This window comes from Phoenix dactylifera, unplaced genomic scaffold (assembly GCF_009389715.1).
Source record: "Phoenix dactylifera cultivar Barhee BC4 unplaced genomic scaffold, palm_55x_up_171113_PBpolish2nd_filt_p 000085F, whole genome shotgun sequence".
NCBI lineage: Eukaryota > Viridiplantae > Streptophyta > Magnoliopsida > Arecales > Arecaceae > Phoenix > Phoenix dactylifera.
In genome coordinates, this window is record NW_024067677.1 from 900750 (window position 1) to 920566 (window position 19817).

The following is a 19817-nucleotide window of genomic DNA, read 5'->3' on the forward strand; positions in this document are numbered from 1 at the left end:
GTCTCCATCACTAACGAGTGTAAGGACATCACAGAAGTAGGTAACATTATAACCACCATCAGGCACCATTACCACGTGATGCATCAATTTCAACCTTCTAAACTTTACTCCAATCTAAAAAATGGTGCCATAAAATACCAACTGCTAATTGCACATGAATTATGGCAGGAAAAACTTCCCTCGCAGTGTTGAAACCAAAAGCCTCCAACTCAACTTTTGAAAAAGCTGATGTATCAAATTATCCTTTAAACAAATCTCCATAGCATGTCCCTTATTAAGAAAAAAGCCTAAGTAGCTTCAAAATTTGAACACCCTAAACACAAAACAGAAAAAACAAAAGAATGGAAAAAACATAAGTTACATAATTTTAATAGTTTAAGTCTTTAGCTTCTTTCCAATTTTCCACTTTGTATGCTGAAATATCCTCTTTTTTAAATCTTATTGTGGTTCTATGTATTGTCTTGGCACTTCTTTTGAACAGCACAACTGTATCATAGTAGAATACTTTTCTTTCTTTTTGTTTCTGTTTGCGATTTATTCCTGCCTTGTCGCATTATCAAAATATGTCTGCAAATCTACATAATTGACTTCTACTACAATCACCTCCTGTTTATCATCCAATCTTTTATGTGGATTTAATTAAGTAAATCATTGCTAGAATCTTCCTCTTAAATAACTTGCTTCCCCTTTAAGACATCAAAATCACCATGTGCAACTCCAAAGAAAATTCCATATATGGGGACCAAGATTCAGCACCAAGCTCTGGAAAAGAAGGACAATATTTCCTAGACTAGAGAGCGCCTACCTCCTGTAATGCCAAAGATTGCGTCCTCTTCCACACATGTGGGGCTCATTACGGCCTCTGTAAGTGAGAGGAAATGAGATTATCTGTTTCGATGGGCAAGTGATTTTTTTTTAAAATTTCTTGTGGAGAATCCAACTAAAAATAGTCAAATAATAATATATTACAGACAGATATAAAGGATTAATAATGTTCCTCAACTAAAACTAGCTATAAATAAATTGGGTAAACAATTCTCCAGTAAGTGCTAAGGAGCTATCAAGTGAACAAATCTATAGCCTTACCCTACACGCATGCCTTCCTCAATATCAGTTGGAGAGACTTTGTCACCCAAGCCAACCACAAACTGTACACAGCGAAGAAATCAACTTCAGTCTTCTCAATTGAGGTTCTATAGAATAAATCAGACCTATGCAATCAAGAATTTCAATTAAAATCAGAGAATATACCTTGGCAATTTGCTTTACATTTATCACATATTTAGCATCTTTTGTGTTTGGATTTACAATCTCCGTACACCTAGCGGCCTTTCAAGAGATGAAAATCTAACTTAGAATTTGAATAATCTGAAAGAGCAAACATCAAGTTAAAAATTCACATGTATCAGTGTGTGCATGCCAGCATCTCTCTCGCTATGCGTGCATGTGTGTGTGTGTGTGTATGTGATGCACAAACACATATCTTCAGATATCTGTTTAATAAAAGATTAAAAAGATATACCTCTAGATGTTGCTCTTCTTGCATCATTTGCTTATCAGAAACTAAATCCCACTGGCTTGGTGCGGCTAAACCAGTGTCAGACTCTTTGATTCCTGACATTTGATTGAAGAAAACAGGCATTAGAGACCTAAAAATAGGGATATTTTCTCATATATGATGGTGCACGATTCTGAAAAGCCCATTTAAATGAATTCATCCCTTTCACACACTTACAAATAGAAAAAAATAGTTGCTTCTTTAAACACCGGCCATGCAAAAATCCAGCCATTTAATTTTAAATTTAATTTTCACTAAAAAGCCTAGAACAAGCAGCATTTAGCAATAACAACTGCATTTCACTCCACTTACCTTATTCAAATTCTATCAAGTTTTACATCTAATGATCCATGTTCTACACAATATGTCTATGATGACAAAACCCACTTTAAGTCTTGGCTCTTAATTTCAGCCTAGGTGACAATTACCTTTGCGGTCATACTTTTCATTTCAAATGATAACTTTAACCTAGGAATTTCTCCAAGAAAATGGGGATATGTTTCCAATATGGAAGGTTCAATTGCCAAAGTTGCTTCTTAAAAACAATATGATCTAGTCATTTTTTTGTTTGATTAAGTTAGAACTCCGGAGAATAGGATAGTTGACAACATGGTTTAAGGTTTTGATCAAAACTCCAAAAACAAATATGGAATGCTTCAGTTTGGTTGGAATTAGTCCAGTACCAGAAATGGTTTTGGATTTTATGCTAAAACTAACATACAAAGCCATATTAAGTCTACAAAATTATCTATGCTAATTGTCTTATATTTCTATATTTTTGCAAATGCCGGACAGCATTTTCTTTACATTAAACTTAGACTTTATGAGGTTTGAGAAGATTTATAAGCATAGCAATGGTACATTGGAAGATATTTAAAAAAAAGTAAAACCTTTTTACATGAGTTTGCTATCCTATCACTTAAACTTCATAGGCATTTCATATATTAAAGTACCAACAAGTAGTAGTATGATATATTACACTCTCGCATGGTTTTAATATTACATCATGCAGAAGAATTCCTTAAAATGATTACCATTTTATTTTCTTGACTTAATTTATCTGCTATTTATTTATTATCTTTATTAATTCTATTTTACAGTTCTCCATCTTCCATCAGTTTCAATCAAAATAATCGGAACAAGAGCCAAAATAACAAGATTGCCAAATGTTTGGCTAAAACGAAAATTGGGACCCAGCTTTGAACCTTGGTTTTAGAAGCAATGGTTGATACATGAGGTTAGGTTTTTAAGGGTTTTTGCAATGCCTTCATATATAGGTACACGAGGATGGAAAACATTGGCAATATAGATTAAATTACCTCAATTTTAATATTTATGAAGGGCTTCCACCATATATCTTCTGATTGTACTGCTACACCCTCCTTATGTTTATTAGTTTCTTCTTCCCTTTTTTTGAACTGTGTTGTTTCTTTACATGCTCATCACTCTTGTACATGATCAAGTATGCATGCAGTTATGCATCCCCTTTTTCTACATGTTTCTGGATCTTGTTTTAGAGAGGCAACAGAGGTTTAAATCATTTTAAATGCTTAGTTGTACCAAAAAAACTGTCAAGAAGGAAAAGAGGAAGATTCGCTGAAAGAAACTTGGGAACAGAAACAGCCCAATGGGGAAATTTTCAGAAAGGACAATGGAATGACCAATACTTGGGCCTATTAAAGGTAAGAAAATCTAGGAACCCATTATTACATAAAGAATTTGTAATAATGAGTTATCATATACAAAATCCTTGGCAGGAAAGAAGAAAGAGCCTGGTGAAACTTTCAACTAGCCTTACTATCACATTTTGTAAGTGATGGGTATTATATGAGTTATCATATACAAAATAGTTTTGCTAAAAGAATTTGGATCTCGTCCGTATTTAGAAAGTGAGAATATGAGATTTATCCAGCAAAGTTCTTGCAAAATAGTTGGCGGCTATAGCTTTGATAACAGGGACAATTCCCTTAGGCATGCTGGATCTTCATGTTTTTCTTGTAGTTATATATTTGGCTCTGCAACTTGAGAATTGACACCTTTACTGTTTATGGACTTGATTTGTATCTCTTTATACCTTTATTTTCTTCAAATTTGGTCAAATAATTACAACCCAATCACTTTCTGATCCTATATTCAAGAATGATAGCCATCAAAGTATTGATAAACAAGAAGAATATTTTCTAAAACTAGTTCAATAATCAGGTTAGCGGCAATTTAGAAAACTATGAGAGCATTGCTAGGGATTTACAGTCTGATACAATCAGTAGAAACATTAGCAGCTTAAATAAATAACTCTGGACTTCGACATGTTGTGTCTTGTTCAACCAAAAGGAATTATCATATTTAAAGGCAAAAGAGGTGCATGTTTATAGTTTTAAAAAATAATACAAATAAAGCATCCATCCTAGAAGATTTGCATGGCTTCCAAAACAAAACAAACAATCTAGACATTGAAAACCTTGGTCTGATAATTACTATTCTAAGTATTGCCAATCAAAGATTAGGGACTAGGGTTGTTGCACAATTTCTATATTTCCTTCAACGTACTCTAATGTGTATGATCTCCAAAATTATGGAACTAAAGCTAAAAAATAATATAAGAAAGCATGCTCTAACATATATATCACCACCATCTACCACAAAGATCATTGACTTTCTTCGTCATCTCCTTAATTTCCTTCTCTACTTTCCTGATACTAGCTGAATAAGGTCCTAGACCCTGTCATCAAAGAACAACACAACAATTCAATTTTCAATTGATGATATTGCAGATCCATGAAATATATTCAACCCATATCCCAACAACAAAATCCGTGCAACAAAGGGGAACAAAAGATTCAAAAAATAGGATAGCACATCGAACCGAACTTCGACCAAAATCAGTAAAGATTTGAGCAGCCAGAGGCATTATAAGCAAGAATTGAAAAGGAAATACTGGAAAAATTATACGCAACAGATAAAGTTTCAATTTTTACAGGATTTCCAAAGAAATGCTCGATTTCTACCTCTATAGAACAATACTAGGAAAATTAAAAAGGACAAAAAGAAAAAAAATCTAGGGTTCCAGGCCGACTGATTTGGATCTGAAGATGACGATTCGAGGGGAGACTGGAGGGGGTGGGGCAGGCGTGTGTAGGATTTGAGAAGGGCGATATTGCCCTCGTCGAGTGGGCGAGGGTTCCTCTCATTCTTCTCCTCTTCAAGTTATGGAGCCATGGCGGCAAAAAGCAATGGCGGCGAGACCTCTTTCCCTCGGCTTGTGTTCATAGCCTATTTGCTATATTCCATATTTCAGGCCTTGGTCCACAAGAAACCAAACCAGCCCAGAAGTCGGCAGACTGGTTTTATACTTATTTACCCCTTTTTTAACTCGTGAGGTTCGGAGCCTGGCGCATTTTAATTCCTTTTAATTTTTCTGCTATTTGTCTAAATTCTTTTTTCACGGAAAAGTCTCTCCTTTTTTTCCTTTTTTTCTTTTTTTTTTTTTTTTGTGTGTGAGGGAACGAGGACTCTCTCCTACAGTGGAACATCACAACATCGGACTCTTTCTAAACTCCGAATCAAATAGATGGATGACCACACACAGAATCCTTTGATGCCGACACCTAAGCAAACCCCTTTCTGGCATTTATCGTTTTGGGACACCATCGGCTTTCCTTTAATGTATTGTATAGATTATTATTATTATTGTTTTACACATGAGATGATTAGTTGTCCACCTAGTGAATTATGGGGTCTTTTGGAGCTAACTTTATATATTCAATATATAAATACAACCCATTTCATGCACATATATTTTATTAAAATAATAAATTAATAAATATTAGAAACTATTATTTATATCTTTAAATAACAGAAATATGGGACAGCTAATGTGGCTTGATGAGTTGTCAATTAATAATTAAGCGATCTTCTTGAAATTAATTAATTGAGGGTGTTCTCAATATATATCAGAAAAAAAAAAAAAGCCCTACTTCCACTTTTTTAACTCAACAGAAAAGAAAATTCCATCTTCATCGAACACTCCATGATCCTATCTCTTTTTGAAAAGCCATGCAATATCTTCATGAGCAATTGAACATAGTAGAATTCTTAGTTAGGATAATTTTTAAAAAAAAATTAAGGTAAAAGCTCTGGTTTCCATTCTCTGGTCCCTCCCCTTGCTCTTTCTTCTTGTAAAGAGTTCTCACTCTTAAACTTCAAAGCAGTTTTATCATAACAAAACAAAAAAAAAAACATTCTTGCCCAAATACAGAAATGGAAATCCCATATTCCAATCTCCACCATATACCTATCAACTCTATTTTTCAAAAAGAAAAAACTAATCTCATATATTTGGGAGATAAAACGAAACTTTCTTCTGTAACTCTCATTTCCTTCCTCTCTTCCATTCAAAACAAAGGGCCATCTGTATTTGATTTTCAACTCTCTAATTCTATAATAGATCTCTCTGCTAATTCTTTAAATAATTAAAAAAAATATATCTAAAACAAAAAAACTCACAAGTTATTATTGCTCAAGGTGACATGATGATGGAATTTTTGTTGCCTATGACCATGACTAAGGGTGGCAATGGGTCGGGTTGGATCCTTGACCATGCTCAATCCAATTCGACTTCCAGTTGAGACCTCTTGACCCTTTTGATCATGGTATACAGTACCGGTCGATACCAGTCGGTACCGGACGTACCGTACCGGTATCGGTGGGTACCGGTACCGGTATGCCAGTGTCGGTATGCCTAGTGTACTGCATACCATACTGTACCGACATTCGGTACGTCTATACTAATGCGGCACCGGTATGGGGTCCGATATCGGTACGGCGAATCTGGCTTTTGATCAAGATTTTTTGATCTATACCTGCACATAGGTCTTTTTAGGCCACTAATTTGATCCTAAATATATTTTTTAAGAGTCAATACCTCTTAAATTCATGTTGATTATCAAATTTAGTATTTACAATTCTTACTAGTTATTTTGCAAAATGATTTAATCAACTAGTATCAAGAAAAGACTAATTACTCAAAAATTGTTATCAAGAACTTAACTCGGCCAACCTAAATTACTTTGACTCTCCACCCTCATGATCCAAGTCAGGTTAAAGTTTTAACCCATACTCGATTCTAACTAATAAAATCTTGACTCAAATCTAATGCAAATATTATCACGCTCCGAACCTAGCACCCGGGTCAAACATGTGACACACCGCACACTTCCTGGAACAGGGCCTAGAGAATATGCTAGGCCTGAAAATTTTATCATAATAACCTCAGTTCATATTACATAACCAAACTGATCGGAATGGATGCAGCCCCGGCAGTCGGCGGCTGGCGGCGGCCCGATGTCCGGCCTTCGGCGATAACCACGATGGCATCAACACCCACGTCGGCCGGCGGTGGAGAAAAAGAAGAGAAAAACCGACGCTAGGTCGGCCCAAAATAAGGAGAGTTAGGTATTCCGGCTCACCGGCCGTTGATCGAAGCTCGGCTATGGTAGTAGAGCTTCCCAGAAGCTTGTCCGAAGCTCCAGAAAGGAGCACGGCCTCGAATCACCGTGAAGGAGATGGAAGAAAAAAAAATAGAACAAGGGAGACGAAAACAGAGCATTAGGTCTTCATCCGAATACGGCGACCCGCCGGCGAAAATCACGTCGATGAATTCATTGATGACGGCCGAGGAAGTCTAGAATAAATACAAAAAAGAGGCGGGGTTGATTACCTTGTGCCGACGACGCAAATCGAAGGTGGTTTGTTAAGAAATCTCGACAAAAATCAAGGAAACTTCGTGCTTATCTCCGGAGATTGATCGAGAATCAGAAGTGGGATTATGAGAGGGAAGAGAACTCCTTTTCCGTCGGATTTGGGAAGAAGAGGGGAACTCCCATTGAGAGTCCTCTTGCATCTAAATTCTTTTTTGTTCGTTTGGGTCTATTTCAGTGATGGGCCGGGCCTTTCAAGTATAGTCGGGTTGGGTCAGTGTTTTTTTAGGTCATCTTAATTGTTTTTTGTTTTGTTTGGGAATATTTCAGTAATGGGCCGGGCCAAAGGGCGGGGCCTTACAATATTGCCGAGTTGGGTCTTTTTTTTTTAGGTCAGATTAATATTTGCGATCCTATTTATGATACACCAGCCTAGGTAGGCAGCAAATGGATATTAGAAGTCTGATGTTAGCAACATGTGGAGAGAAAGAGATAGCAGTTTGATTGGACCTTGTCATGGAGTGAGTTTGGACAACAAGGCGGGGCCTTACAAATATAGTCGGGTTAGATTAGTTTTTTAGGTCAGGTCAATATTTGGGTTAGGTCAGGTCTGTCACGACCCGGATTCAAACATGATTTGTCACGCTCCAGATCCGGCCCATGACACGATCGTGCTATTGTAGGTTGTTGTCCACAATAGCACGAAGCCCGTGATAACAATATTCTTTCATGAAGCAAGATAAAATCTGATCAAATTCATTTACTAATCATAAAGAAGCAGATATAGAGCATCTTGATCATATATTTGAGCTTGCATTAATACAACCCAAACTTATTAATATAGCTACTTCTATGAAATTCCTGTAACTATGCTTCAACTTCATTTTCTTAGACTAATCCTTGTGGACATCCAACATAGATACCACCTGAGCTCTCTTTGTTTCTATCCCATTTGGATCCGCCACTATGAAGAATAATAAATTAATAAATGTTAAAGAAATGATGCGGACGATCAGAGGTAATTTCTTTTATTGTTTCTCTTGTTATGGTTCATATTGCTAGATTCTACCTTTTTTTTTTGGTTTCTCTTGTTATGGTTCATATTACTAGATTATTGTTGCTGCAGTGTTGTGGGAGGTGCCGGCGATGCAACGCAAGCATCCCTGAAAGTTCTGTTTTAAAAAGGCATCAACCGACAAGAATTAATGAACTAAAGCAATGAAATGGGAAAAATCTGTCTGCACCACCATCTATAGGGAAGCGAAAGGAGAAAATTAAGAGGATGCATCCCTAGTTTCTGCACTTAGCTTGCCCAATGAGTTAAGTCCTACAATTACAATGCTTCTACTTCGAGCTGTGGCTCAGATTTTACAATCCCTAGTTTTCAGTTTCTTTTTTGGACCACATCAATTGATTATTTTGCATGCTATTGCTTTATAAATAGATTGAAAACGAGATATCTTGTTTACCCAAAAAGAAACATATATTTTAGAGAAGATTGCAGGAAATTACAGCACTATAGGAATGCAAGTGATAATTAAGAATGAATCCACGCATAAATGGATCAATAAAAAATTTAAAATTTGATTTAAAAAAACAAATTAATTCCTTACAGCATAATACTGAAGAGCTAGTTCTGGTAACCACAGGGGATCTACTCTTGTTAGGTTATAAACATAGTTTTGATTTGTTCGAACCAACTCATTGAAGATGATATAGTCTGGCTTTGTCCAGAACGGAACTGAAGAAGGATGTATCTGTACGGTTTGATTGCTCAACTTAATCTTGTCGAAGAATAACAACGAGATTAGAAATGATTTGGTGTAAGAGGCCATGTTTTTTGCTGTAGAAACAAAAGGGCTGATACGACACAATGCAGAAAATTTACCAGCATACTTTTTTTTTTATATAAAAATAATTAGTAGCAAATTTGTTTGATGATAGAGATTCCGACTCTCAAGCTACTTGTAGGTAACCTCTAGTGGACAACAGGCCTAAATTACAACTCATTGAATGATTGATCTTCCTAGGATAGCTAGATTGATTGAATACAAGGTAGTTTGGAGGACAAGAAAAATAGTATTTATAACAAAGGAACTTGATATCTAAAATAATCAAGTAGCTACTTTTTTTTTCTCATTAATTTCTGAGTAAATGTAGATAAATGGATGTTGCCTTCTTGAAGGTAATAGTGGGCAAGAATTATAATTCACCAAATGATACTTGGACAGCCCTGGGTTCATTCAAGAATTCTTAATGTTGCAATTTTTCCCTAGGTGAAAAAAAAAGCATTGTTCCTGGTGTTTCATCCTCCTTTCCCCTTTTGGCATCAATCACAATGTAGCTAAAGTACAGTATGATTCTAAGCCTATATGATCCATCTAGTTGCTTTAGTGCTGCATTGAGGAATGAGGCTATAGGCACCCGTTGAACTAAAGCATGCCATCTTCAGAAACCCATTTGCTGGACATGCCCTTGAATTTGACTGAAAGAATGAAAGTTAGTAAATTATGAGAAGGTACAGTAGTCCAAATGCTACATTTTTTTTTTCTACCAGGAGTAGAAAATTCTCAGAAAATATCACTTTCACAAACTTACTATCATTATATCAAAATGTATATCACTTGCATAAAGATACATATTATTTTAAGAAAAACAATAGTTTGTACATCTAAACTGTTAAACAGTATACATATATCGGCTATCGTTCATAATCTAGGTGGCTATCATTTCAAATTGTAAAGAGGTTACACATCAGCTTTGCTTAATATAGTCCCTGTTTTGCTTGATATGCTTTTCTTCCTTTTATTTTATATAGCAAAAATACTAAACCTATGCTAAAGAAGAGTATCCAAAAAATAGAAAAATGTTTAACATAGATTTTTCTCCCAATATGCATTAGTTTCCCAGAGTGAAATCTAGTAGTAGAGATGGATATTGTTTTACTTTCACTCTCCATATGTCCTTAGTTTCTCCAAAATAAATTCCAGGCCTTAGGTTACTGACCACCAGGGCAAGCCACAGTTCATATTAACATTATGTTTCTTTGAAAAATGAGAGAAGAAGGTTTCTAAAAAACCCGAAAAAAAGCGTTCAATGCAGTCGCATTCAGTATCTAACCAGAGCACATGGTGGTGTTGCTCAGGGATTGAGTCATCTTGTGAGACTATCATATATAGTAAATTTTACTCTCTTTATTTATATAAATAAAGAAGAATAATTAATGACTCATCTAATTTACTCACTTTCCAATTGATATATACATATATTTGCTAGGAATTTTGTCTCTTTAGATATTCATAAAAAAGAGATGCATCCAGTGTCGAAGAAAATAAGAAAAATTTAAATATTCTAGTCTCAACTTTTAAATGATCCAGTGTTGGATAAGCATCTACAATGCTAGACAATATGAGTTCATGGCAGCAATGTGCATCCTAAGAAGGTTTCTTCAGGTTAGGTGGAGCAATACTAGTGATAATCAAACTTCAACAAATATATAAATATCAAGCACCTGCAATCCGTACCTGAAATCCGTGCATCAAGAAGTCCTGAGAGTTGCATTATGCACATCTAGAATTTGCACTAACATTAGATAAAAACACTACAGTGTAAATTTATCCATTTGACATCCATTGGTGCTGATCAAAGCAACGAGCAAGATGAGTTCCACAAGATTAAGGGTTATTGCATTAAACCACTTTTGAATTGCCTGCCTCTCAACTAACTCGAGTTTTACAGCCTTACAGAGGTGGACATTAGAATAATATAGGATGTTTTATGGAACAGCTTGCATCACAGAGCTATAGATAATAATTTATCCACCACAAGAAAAATCATTAAATTCTTGTGGACAAATAAAGTCACCAGCAACTAATCCTCCATTCCATCTCCTGAAAGTCACCGGTTGATCGTTACTTGTTTGTCATGCCAAGCTACCACCTCTTTATATGCCAGATCACCTCCAAATATATCTAGGGCACTTCCAACTGTTACATCCACGTGTTCCTTGCCTGCGGTCTTTATCCTCTCCAGGTCAGCTATTGTTGTGACCCCGCCAGCATAAGTTACTGGAATCTGAGAGAGCAAGATAACCCATTTCTGTTATGCTCAACTTACGGCTTCAAAGATCAAACTTTCTACGAACAGATGAATCTGAGACATCACAAATGGCAATCAATCAGATGCACCAATGACCATATACTAGATCAGAGTCATTCTCATGCAACAGCTTGCAACTTACTAAACTAACTTCTAGTAGATTGAACAACTACTTTTGCAATGAATGATATTCAGATTTTTACTAAATTGGCATCCAGCTGATCCACATGAAAACTGAGTTTGGCAGTAAGAACTATCTACCAAACCAATTTCATCTGACAAGTTGTTTAGTGATCTCTATATGATATGTTCCAAGATAACAGCTCCATTTGCAAGAATACTATGCAAGTTATAAAATTTTTGCATAGAATTGTGCAATCCGATAAAAAATTGATTGTCAGTTCAAGAGATTATGTTAAAAATTTTAAAGAATAGCCATAGTTCGAAGCAATGCATCTGATGGCTTGTCAAGAAGCAAACTGTTTTGTTCTCCAAACTAAGTTAAACTATAAATATGGAGAACCTAACATAATGAGGTGTCACATACCGGTGATTTGCAGCCAAGCAGTGCCACAAGCTCCTCATCAATTCCTAGCCTGCAATAAGACACAATATGGTAAATTAGGATGCAAGACCTATGTAATAGATTTCAAGGTATCCTCGACAGTCCAATTTAACTTACATAAGTGATTGTCAATCACAGAGTTAGATTACGATCTTTACAAACTCGAGTCTATGACAGGTTTAGACAAAGAAATGATCACTTTTAATGGTGATTCAAAGAATGAATTAGAAAACAAGGATGATTAGTATAAGTAAAAAATGAAGATTTCTACCTAAAACCAGTACTAGCTCATTTAAGCTACTAGTTTGGTGTTTCCTATGTGTGAATTATTACAATTTATATTAAGCTACTAGTTTAGTGTTCCCTATGAGTGAATTATTACAATTTATATTCAGTATCGTGAAATAAGAAGTCACCTGGCCCTTATAAAATGCCAAATTAATGATAACAGCAATTTTTGTGCCAAATATCTTACCAGGTTTTAATATTGCCAATCCAGATTTCTGCAAAAAGTGCAGGTCCGATTGGGGAAAATGGATATAACTGGTGCACCAATACATCTAAAATTAGAAGCCCAGAACAGTACAGAAGATACCAGAGTGAGAAAAGAGGGCACATTTTATGCCCTGAGCATGTTCCTTTCCACAACAAAAGATGCAAGTTTCGGAGAGCCTTTTACCTATATAAAAACAAAATGAAAGATCAAAAAAAGAGCTCCCTTGAATCACCATGTCCGTCAGAAGAGAAGAAAGACTCTCAAGAAGCTTCTTATGAGGAGAAGGCATGGGCAATTGGTGACCAGAATTCCGCAAAAAAAGCCTCTCGGGTGAAAGAAGGAAATTAACACAATTAATGACGCCAATGGTGCCAATCCTGCTTGTAATATGGAAGAGGCTAAAAAACAAACTACTAATGCCAATGTCCTTCCTGATGATTCTAAGGAATAATCAGATTTGATATCTGAATTCTGATGCTTCTCTTATTGTCAACAGCTCAGGCTTGAGAGGCCTTTATGGCAGAGTGCAGGGTACGTTTAACTTGGATACGTACCTCTAAAAGTAAAAAAATTGAAGCATGCAATTGGTATTGGTATTGCTATTGCTACTGATAGCTTAAGATACTGACTAGGGAGTTTATCATAATCCTCATGAGGACTGCAAATTAGTAGGCAAAAAAGGAAAAAAGAGACAAAACAATTTGCAAAATAGCAGTTTACCTATGCATACATAAACCAAGAATATACAATAAAGAAAAGGGGAAAAGAAAGATGAAAGAAAGAGACCAGAAGAAGCTCAAGAATATGCACTGGCATTTAAGGAGGAAAAAGGAGGCACTTGTTAGTGGTCAAGAACATACAAGTTAGTCAAGGCACTGTACATAATGTGGACTTTAGATGAAAAAATTGTATTTGTATTCAAAGTTGAACCAAAAGTTTTTGGAAACTCTAAAAAGACATGTATAAGAAACCAATAGTAACATGCTGAGGTCTCAAAGAAATGAATTAGAGGAACTGTCAATCTGACACAAATACACAAGGAAACATATAAGGCTTCAATACTGAAGAGCATAATAAGATGTGAAACAGTAGTAAGAAAATCTAAGAGTGGAGCTGTTCATGTTATTTTAAGAGGTTGGATGCTAGTTTTGAGGAAAAGAATAATTAATAATGAGGTAAAGGCAAATAAGCAAGATGGATTACTTCAATGCAATAACAATAAGGACAATTGGTATCAAAAGTGATGAATATTTAAAGAAAAGCTACCACTACCGTTTTAGCATGGTTACCATAGAATACCAATGCCTCATGCCAGTTCCAATAAGAGTCAAGAGGATATTTCCAAGACATATTGAAGAGGAATATCATGGCGAAAGTGGTTAACGAGGCAAAAAAGCAAAAAAAGAAAAAAAGCAGAAAGCAAATGTGGTTCACAGGTCACTTTGCATGACCAAGATGAAGAAAGCTAATAATTGAAAAAACAAGAAAAAGCAAGAAGTACAGCGACCAAATTGAATACCATAAGAGGTATGCCATTTTATGTGAGCAACTAAGTTGGTTTGGTTAGGCAGTGTTTTCAACAGCATTTTGAAATAAGAAATGTTTCCAATTATTGCACTTGTATTATACTGATCTTAAAAAGAAGCAAATGTAAAATTGCACTGGTTTTTTCTCACACACAAATACAGGCATATATTAAGTAATGGAAGAGGGTCGTAGAAAAATGGACTGAAAAAAGGGACTATCAGTTCCAAGGTCCGCCGTATCGGTACCGGTCGGCGTACCGGTGGCGGCCGGACCGGTACGAAACCGGTCCCGTACCGGTCCGTACCGGTCCGAACCGGTCCTGTACCGGTCCGAACCGGTGGCGTACCGGTCCTTCAACAATAAATTACCGGTACCGGATTTTACGCTGATCCGGTACCGGTCCCAGGCCGGACCGGTACGTACCGGCCCGTACCGGCCGGTACGGACTGGTACGGCAGACTATGATCAGTTCCTTTTATTTTGAACAGAGCATATGTTGATCTTCTAAAAGAGTAATATGTTGGGCTTGAAAGAAGGATGACATAGTAGAAAGTTGCAAGGAAAACATCAAACAGATGAAGGAGAAAGTAAAATAGCATGTGAAACTGGTTGTGGAGAGACTGGTGACTCTTGACTCCACTGATATGAATGATCAACCTCAAGCAGTCAATCTCTTTAAACTTGAATAAATGCATTTACAAGTAATCTGCATGAGGCCCCATGGTTCCCATTATGTATAAATCACATATTTTTTCACTGACTAGACAAGAACATGTGGATGCTAAAATATCTTAAGGAAATATAAGAAACAAAAGGAACTAAATTGAAATAAAAAAGAATTGGAAAAAGTGATTTTTGTGGGAAAAGAAATGGAAATGAGACAATGGCCACACTAATTGATATGAAAGCATTAAGTTCAAATGACAGCATATATGCTGTATGGCCAAAATGTTGAGCTATACAAAGGTACAAACATTATGCTTGCATAGTAGAGGTGAGAATACTGAGGTGAGCATGTGGTTAATGTTAGAAGAACAGAGTTAAAAAAATGAGTGAATTAATAAAACTAGTAAGTTTCATCAAAGTGATTGAAATCTATTGCAGGTGGGTCAGTGCAACTAAAATTGAATGTCTAGGTGGAGAGATCCAAGAACTAAAATATACATACAGAAACCTTGATGGAAGTAAAGAGAGGCCAGCACATACAGCCCTTGATCGGTGTTGTATTAGAGAAAAATAAGTATTCAAAGCAACCAAACAAAAAACTACCTTAAAGACCATTCTTTTGAGGACCAGTTAGCAGTCTAAAAGTTGGACATTTTGGCTGCCTAGACTTCCCACCTAGGCTCCCGCCTGAATGTTTCGCATTGCATTTGACAATGGAAAATGAATTGATTATTAAATTAGTATGAAATGTTTCCAAGTTGATACCTCCTGCTGATATAATATCTTTTAATTTGTCAAATTCTAATTATTTATTTAGGTTTCTCCTGTATATTTTTTATATATTATCTTTGACCACCTGGTTCTGGACACTCATTTACACACCTGGCTAGGTGCTGGCAATCCCCCAGCCACCCATCAGCTGTGTGCAGTCATTTTAAAATATTGAGAATTGTGTTAACAAGGTTGGGCACATAGCACTGTCATCAGAAACGACAACATCTAAATAAGTACTTTGGCTTTTACCTAACAGTTCCCAGACAAATCACCGCATAACAGGAGTCGTCAAGAGCAAAAGCCATTTAACAGAAAAATTTTTACCCTAAACAAATAAATAACTTCATGGTAAGAAAAAGAAACAAAAGGAGGAGAGAATCACCTTTTTCCCTCAACATCAACTCCATGAACTAAAAATTCATCTGCGTAGGTGGCAAGAAATTCCAAAGTCTGCTCATCTAGAAACACATCGCTGAACTTTTGCCATCTATCAGTGACAATAGCATACTTCCCTTTCTGCACACCAGAGATGAGCTAAAAACTGACACATGCAGCAACTAAAGGTATTCACTCTGGGAAAAAGGGCCTCCATTAAACCTACTCATAACTAGTTGTTTATAGTGGAAGCATTTCTGCTAAAAGATATACTATTTAGCCCTCTCATAACAGGTATTAGGAGTGTGACAAGAATGTAAAACAATAAATAGACAAAAAAAGATCAATTTCTATGAGCTACTCCTCATGAGTGCTGCAGATAAATTGCAAAGAAAAATGACAATTTTCGAATCATGAACACAATAACAAGACTGTCTTGTCAGTACTGAAAAGACTAATTGATGCATTATCAGAAGGATATACAAATAGCAACCTAATTCACCAGTCAGATGACACATTTTGTACATAATTAGTGTTACGGGTCTCTTTACTATTTTTCCTGATTTCCTCTGTGTTTTTTGTTCTCAATTATTTTAGCCAAAGAATCAATTTTGCTTCAGAAAGTGTCCATTTAGTTAAAGCATAAACCGTACTCAGAGGCTAACTTCAGTAAATAGATGGAACTTGGTTGAAAAACAATACATCATTTAATTTTGGTGTCTATGTAACAAGAAACCATCAAAGATGATATTTTGATTCTATGAACACCTACAATCAACCTCATTAATAGAAGCTCCAAATGAAGAATGATGCATATGCAATGATAAAGCAATCAAATGACGGTGCATGGAAGTGACTGTTGGAGGCATGGTCAATCAGAGCAGAAGAAATTGACCAGACAAAAAGGAGGATTGACTCCTGATCATGAAATCTCAGAGTTTAGAGGCCCCTATCTGCACCTTTATACTTGAACATATGGTGCCACATCCAACAAGAAAGATAAGAAACAAAATTACTTAAAAACCTTGCACAAGTCAAGTTCTAGATGCAACTGACGGATCACACAGCTTGCTATTAAATTTATACCACCAAGTTCAAATGATTCATGCATGCAAAAAAGTGGGCAATAAGTAACAAAGGGATAAAATCCATTACAAATATCATGCGCCAAATGTAAATCTTGTACATTACCTTCTTTCTACAACTAAGATCCAAGATGAGCCTTTGCTTTCCAATCATATGAACAAGATGTTTAAGCCGTTCAAGGTCCATTTGTCCATCACTGAAAACATACTGCAACATAAACAATAGATGATGTCATATTAAGATATTTCAAAAAGACCATCCAGCCTGATGTCAAAACAAATTATTAAATGATACATCAACTCATGATATGTGGATGAACAATGGAAATCACTACAAAAATTAAGGAACATATCCTTCCATATCAACAGGCTTTATATTCTAATTCATTTGCTAGGAATCAGGGTCTCAAGATTGATTTTTCCAACTTTGTTTAATTTTGATCAGTATATATGTTACACAACAGATAAAGATTCGAACACAAATAAGGTTTTTCTTTGCCTTTACTGTGATTAAACTACATGACAAGAATATAAATTGATGAGGTGTCGTTTCTATTAACCCTAGGTTGACACACTCTTTAAGCGATTAAGCTTGACACTCTCATAAGGACCAAAAAAAAGAGAAAGATACAAAAGATAAGATTAATATCATTGTACATGAAAATGATGACTATGATGTCAAAGTTACATAAACCATATACCGATGTTACAATCACATGACTAGCCCCTTCTTCGAGATAACTCATGGCATTCTCCGAGTTGATCCCACCCCCGACTTGCAAACCACCTGAAGTTACAATACCTCACAGTGAGAATTAAAATGGTAGAGTACAATATGTAAGTTCAAAAGTATTACAGACACATACCAAACCCAGCAACATTATACATTCACGTTTTAATAGAAACTAGAGATAAACATATATACATGAGAAATTGCCATTAATGGCTCCCCTGAGCAATTAGTTCTATTTTCTGGATTCAGTAGCTATAGCTTATCGCAAGAGGACATAAACCATCAATTTTATCTCGAATTCCCTGTTAACTTGAAGATAGGAAAGAACGAATAAAGACCACAATCAGAGAGTGATGACAATCTCTACAACACTTAACAGAAGATCAACATTTAATCGGATTAAGCTGTGTTACTACAAGGGTCCATGGATCAATTTGACACTATTTAACGAATAAGGTGCATAACAAAACAACAGATATCAATCTTGTACGAAGTGAGACATTCTACTAACACTTAGCGATCCCTTGCAATCGATGAAAGAAGAAAAAAAAGAAAGAAGAAGCTGGCTAAACAAATGGAACGTGAGGAAGAAAACATCTCAACTTTAAGAGCAAGTTACCGGGATAAGCTCGCAATGCTTGTCTGGCTGCAGATTGGCTTGCAGCATCGGCGCCGAGCATTATGACATGACCGCCAATCAGCCCGTCCTGCTTGTACAAGCTTGCGAATTCCTCCGGTGACTTGTCGGATTCGAAATTGGTAATCAAAGAGGCATCCTCCGTCGAGTCTCGGAGTGTGGAGCCAACTATCTGCTTCACCTTCCCCTGATGACAAGTCCAGCCTTATAGTTACAATAAGCGGGTCAAAGATGATCAGTAGGACGAGCAGCGAAAGCAGATGAGAAAAACCTTGTGGATGTCGATGCAGGGGCGGAAGCGGACAGCACAATTGATAGGGGGAAGACGTCCTGCGAGTGCAAAGACTCATAAATATTTCAAATGCCGTCACACATACATACACACACAAAGAGAGAAGGGGGGGTGGGGGTGTACTTGAAGGCCTTGTTGAGGAGGGGAATGGAGAGATCCTCCACCGGTCGTTTCTGAGAGGGGATGGCGCCGGTGGAGGAGGAGAGGGGAGGGGTGATCTGAGGTTGGGAAGCGCGCGGGTTCCCATGAGGAAACTAATCCGGAGCTCTGAATCGCGAAAGAGAAATTTGGAATCCAACCAGAGCACGAGCTCAGCTGGAGATGGATGGCGAGAGGGCCGGGGAGAGGAGTCGAGGAGCCTGCCCCCCTCTTTTTTTTTTCTTTTTTCTTTTTTTTTGAAAAAAAATCTTGGGACTAACCCATCCGCATAGCAGCTTCCATTGGTCCTCCTTCTACCAGAAAATGTTCGATGTGGGTCGCAAATTTCCGCATGCCCTTTCCGACCCATGGGTCCATATGTGAGTACATCATCTAGCGCCATTTCGGTACCGGCTTACCGAATAGCAACTTCATCGGACAAATCGGATAGAAGGTATTTGATTTTCATATTTGATCGATGCCCACATGTTTCGATTTTGGGTCATTTTCGTCAAACTTAGCCCCGTTCCAACTGTACCATGGTGAAGGAGCCTGCGTTTTGAAAGACGTACTACAAACGGGTCGGTTTAGGGTGTCGTGTCGATCCCGAAGTCTCGGTAGGATTCAAGCGTCCGACCCGATTGATGGCTTGGGGCGGGTTATTTTGTGGGGACTAGCGTCCGTTCCCAAACTTTGAGAAGATGCCGGTGCGCGGGTGGGTTAAGGCGGTGGATGCTGGCTGCTGTCGTCAATGGTGGCTTCAGGTGATGGGCTACAGGATGCCCCAAACGTATTCTTATTTCAGAATTTGCGGATGGAGTAACACCGTAACACTCTAGAGTTCGCATTATAACTTAGAAATATGATTTTAAAGATGACAATAGACCATATCAACCAATTATATAATAACTTTGTAGTTATACAAAGTATACTGATAAGATTGCTTAACTATAATCTAGGTCTGACTTGATCATTCAATTGGATTATTGGGTTCAAAAGATTTATTAATATATCGAGCCTAATTTAGTCAAGTTCAGGTTATGCAACGAAGCAGCCATAATAAGCCCCAGATCCTCTTTTCTCAAGACAGCAGAAAAGGCCCGCTTTATTTTTACACCTCAAGCATGAGCATAAATCTAAAAAAAGGCCGAAGTCTCACCATGAGAAATTAGTCCGT

The 19817-nt window shown here is 36.8% G+C and overlaps 2 protein-coding genes across 4 annotated transcripts in view; both read right to left on the reverse strand.

The window, feature by feature from the left end:
* Positions 1 to 4868, reverse strand: part of LOC103698743 (pre-mRNA-splicing factor ATP-dependent RNA helicase DEAH10) — a 32427-nt gene extending 27559 nt beyond the window's left edge. Inside the window, exons 1-4 of one of the 3 annotated variants that reach the window (XM_039116332.1) lie at positions 4564 to 4868; positions 1523 to 1614; positions 1252 to 1329; positions 1087 to 1148 (exon numbers count right to left, since the gene is read on the reverse strand). In XM_039116332.1, coding sequence (XP_038972260.1) covers positions 1087 to 1148; positions 1252 to 1329; positions 1523 to 1549 — 167 coding nt within the window. In that variant the 5' untranslated portion in view covers positions 1550 to 1614; positions 4564 to 4868. Of the gene's footprint in view, positions 1 to 1086; positions 1149 to 1251; positions 1330 to 1522; positions 1615 to 4174 lie in introns of all 3 variants that reach the window. The other 2 variants (XM_039116330.1, XM_039116331.1) reach the window with 2 other exon arrangements.
* A 5995-nt stretch (positions 4869 to 10863) lies between these two features.
* LOC103701667 (1-(5-phosphoribosyl)-5-[(5-phosphoribosylamino)methylideneamino] imidazole-4-carboxamide isomerase, chloroplastic-like) lies at positions 10864 to 18877 on the reverse strand. Its single transcript, XM_008783818.4, has 8 exons — positions 18626 to 18877; positions 18482 to 18540; positions 18193 to 18397; positions 17542 to 17627; positions 16947 to 17048; positions 15763 to 15896; positions 11900 to 11948; positions 10864 to 11328 (listed from the first exon to the last, which is right to left on the reverse strand). Exons 1-8 carry the CDS (start codon positions 18747 to 18749, stop codon positions 11152 to 11154), a joined length of 936 nt encoding a protein of 311 aa, XP_008782040.2. The 5' UTR covers positions 18750 to 18877; the 3' UTR covers positions 10864 to 11151.
* Positions 18878 to 19817: the final 940 nt, after the last annotated feature.

Bases quoted from the DNA above. Each gene is read 5' to 3' on its own strand.
- LOC103701667 (XM_008783818.4), bottom strand. From the start codon at position 18,749: ATGGGAACCCGCGCGCTTCCCAACCTCAGATCACCCCTCCCCTCTCCT. The intron at 18,398-18,481 runs GTTTTTCTCATC...ACTTGTCATCAG, and splicing joins CCTGCATCGACATCCACAAG to GGGAAGGTGAAGCAGATAGT. The intron at 17,628-18,192 runs GTAACTTGCTCT...TTGTAACTTCAG, and splicing joins AGCATTGCGAGCTTATCCCG to GTGGTTTGCAAGTCGGGGGT.